We start from the raw sequence: 378 nt of genomic DNA, 5'->3' as shown, positions 1-378 counted from the left end.
AACCTCCTGTTCAAAGCCTGCAGCTGCAAACTGGAATAAATAGTCCTGGGTTTGCGGATTTTTTTCCCTTTCCCGTTAAAGCGAACTTCCCCTCCTTCTACCACAGTGCTTTTCTCCGATTCGGCCCCTACAAACCACAAACGATGCAGAATAAATAATAATAATAATAGCAGCAATAGCAATAATAGCAGTAAGAGCAATAGCAGCAGCAATAGTAACAATAACAGCAGCAACATCAACAATAACAATAATGACAGGAAGAAAAGTGAAGCTCGAGTAATGCTAACAAAGGCTCCGGGCGATTATGGCAGCCCAGGCTCCTTCCCAGAGAAAGTTTGCTATTTTTACAGGCTGCAGTTTAGGTTTAATTACCCTTAA

General features: G+C 41.8%; 1 protein-coding gene across 1 annotated transcript in view; it reads right to left on the bottom strand.

Moving 5' to 3' along the window:
• Nucleotides 1-10: 10 nt before the first annotated feature.
• Nucleotides 11-378, bottom strand: part of LOC104622773 (homeobox protein DLX-1-like) — a 961-nt gene continuing 593 nt past the window's right edge. Inside the window, 1 exon segment of the mRNA XM_010289652.1 lies at nucleotides 11-30. Within this exon segment, the coding sequence (XP_010287954.1) occupies nucleotides 11-30 (20 nt within the window).

Source organism: Phaethon lepturus, unplaced genomic scaffold, assembly GCF_000687285.1.
Source record: "Phaethon lepturus isolate BGI_N335 unplaced genomic scaffold, ASM68728v1 scaffold33926, whole genome shotgun sequence".
NCBI lineage: Eukaryota > Metazoa > Chordata > Aves > Phaethontiformes > Phaethontidae > Phaethon > Phaethon lepturus.
This window is presented reverse-complemented; position numbering and strand designations above follow the sequence as displayed.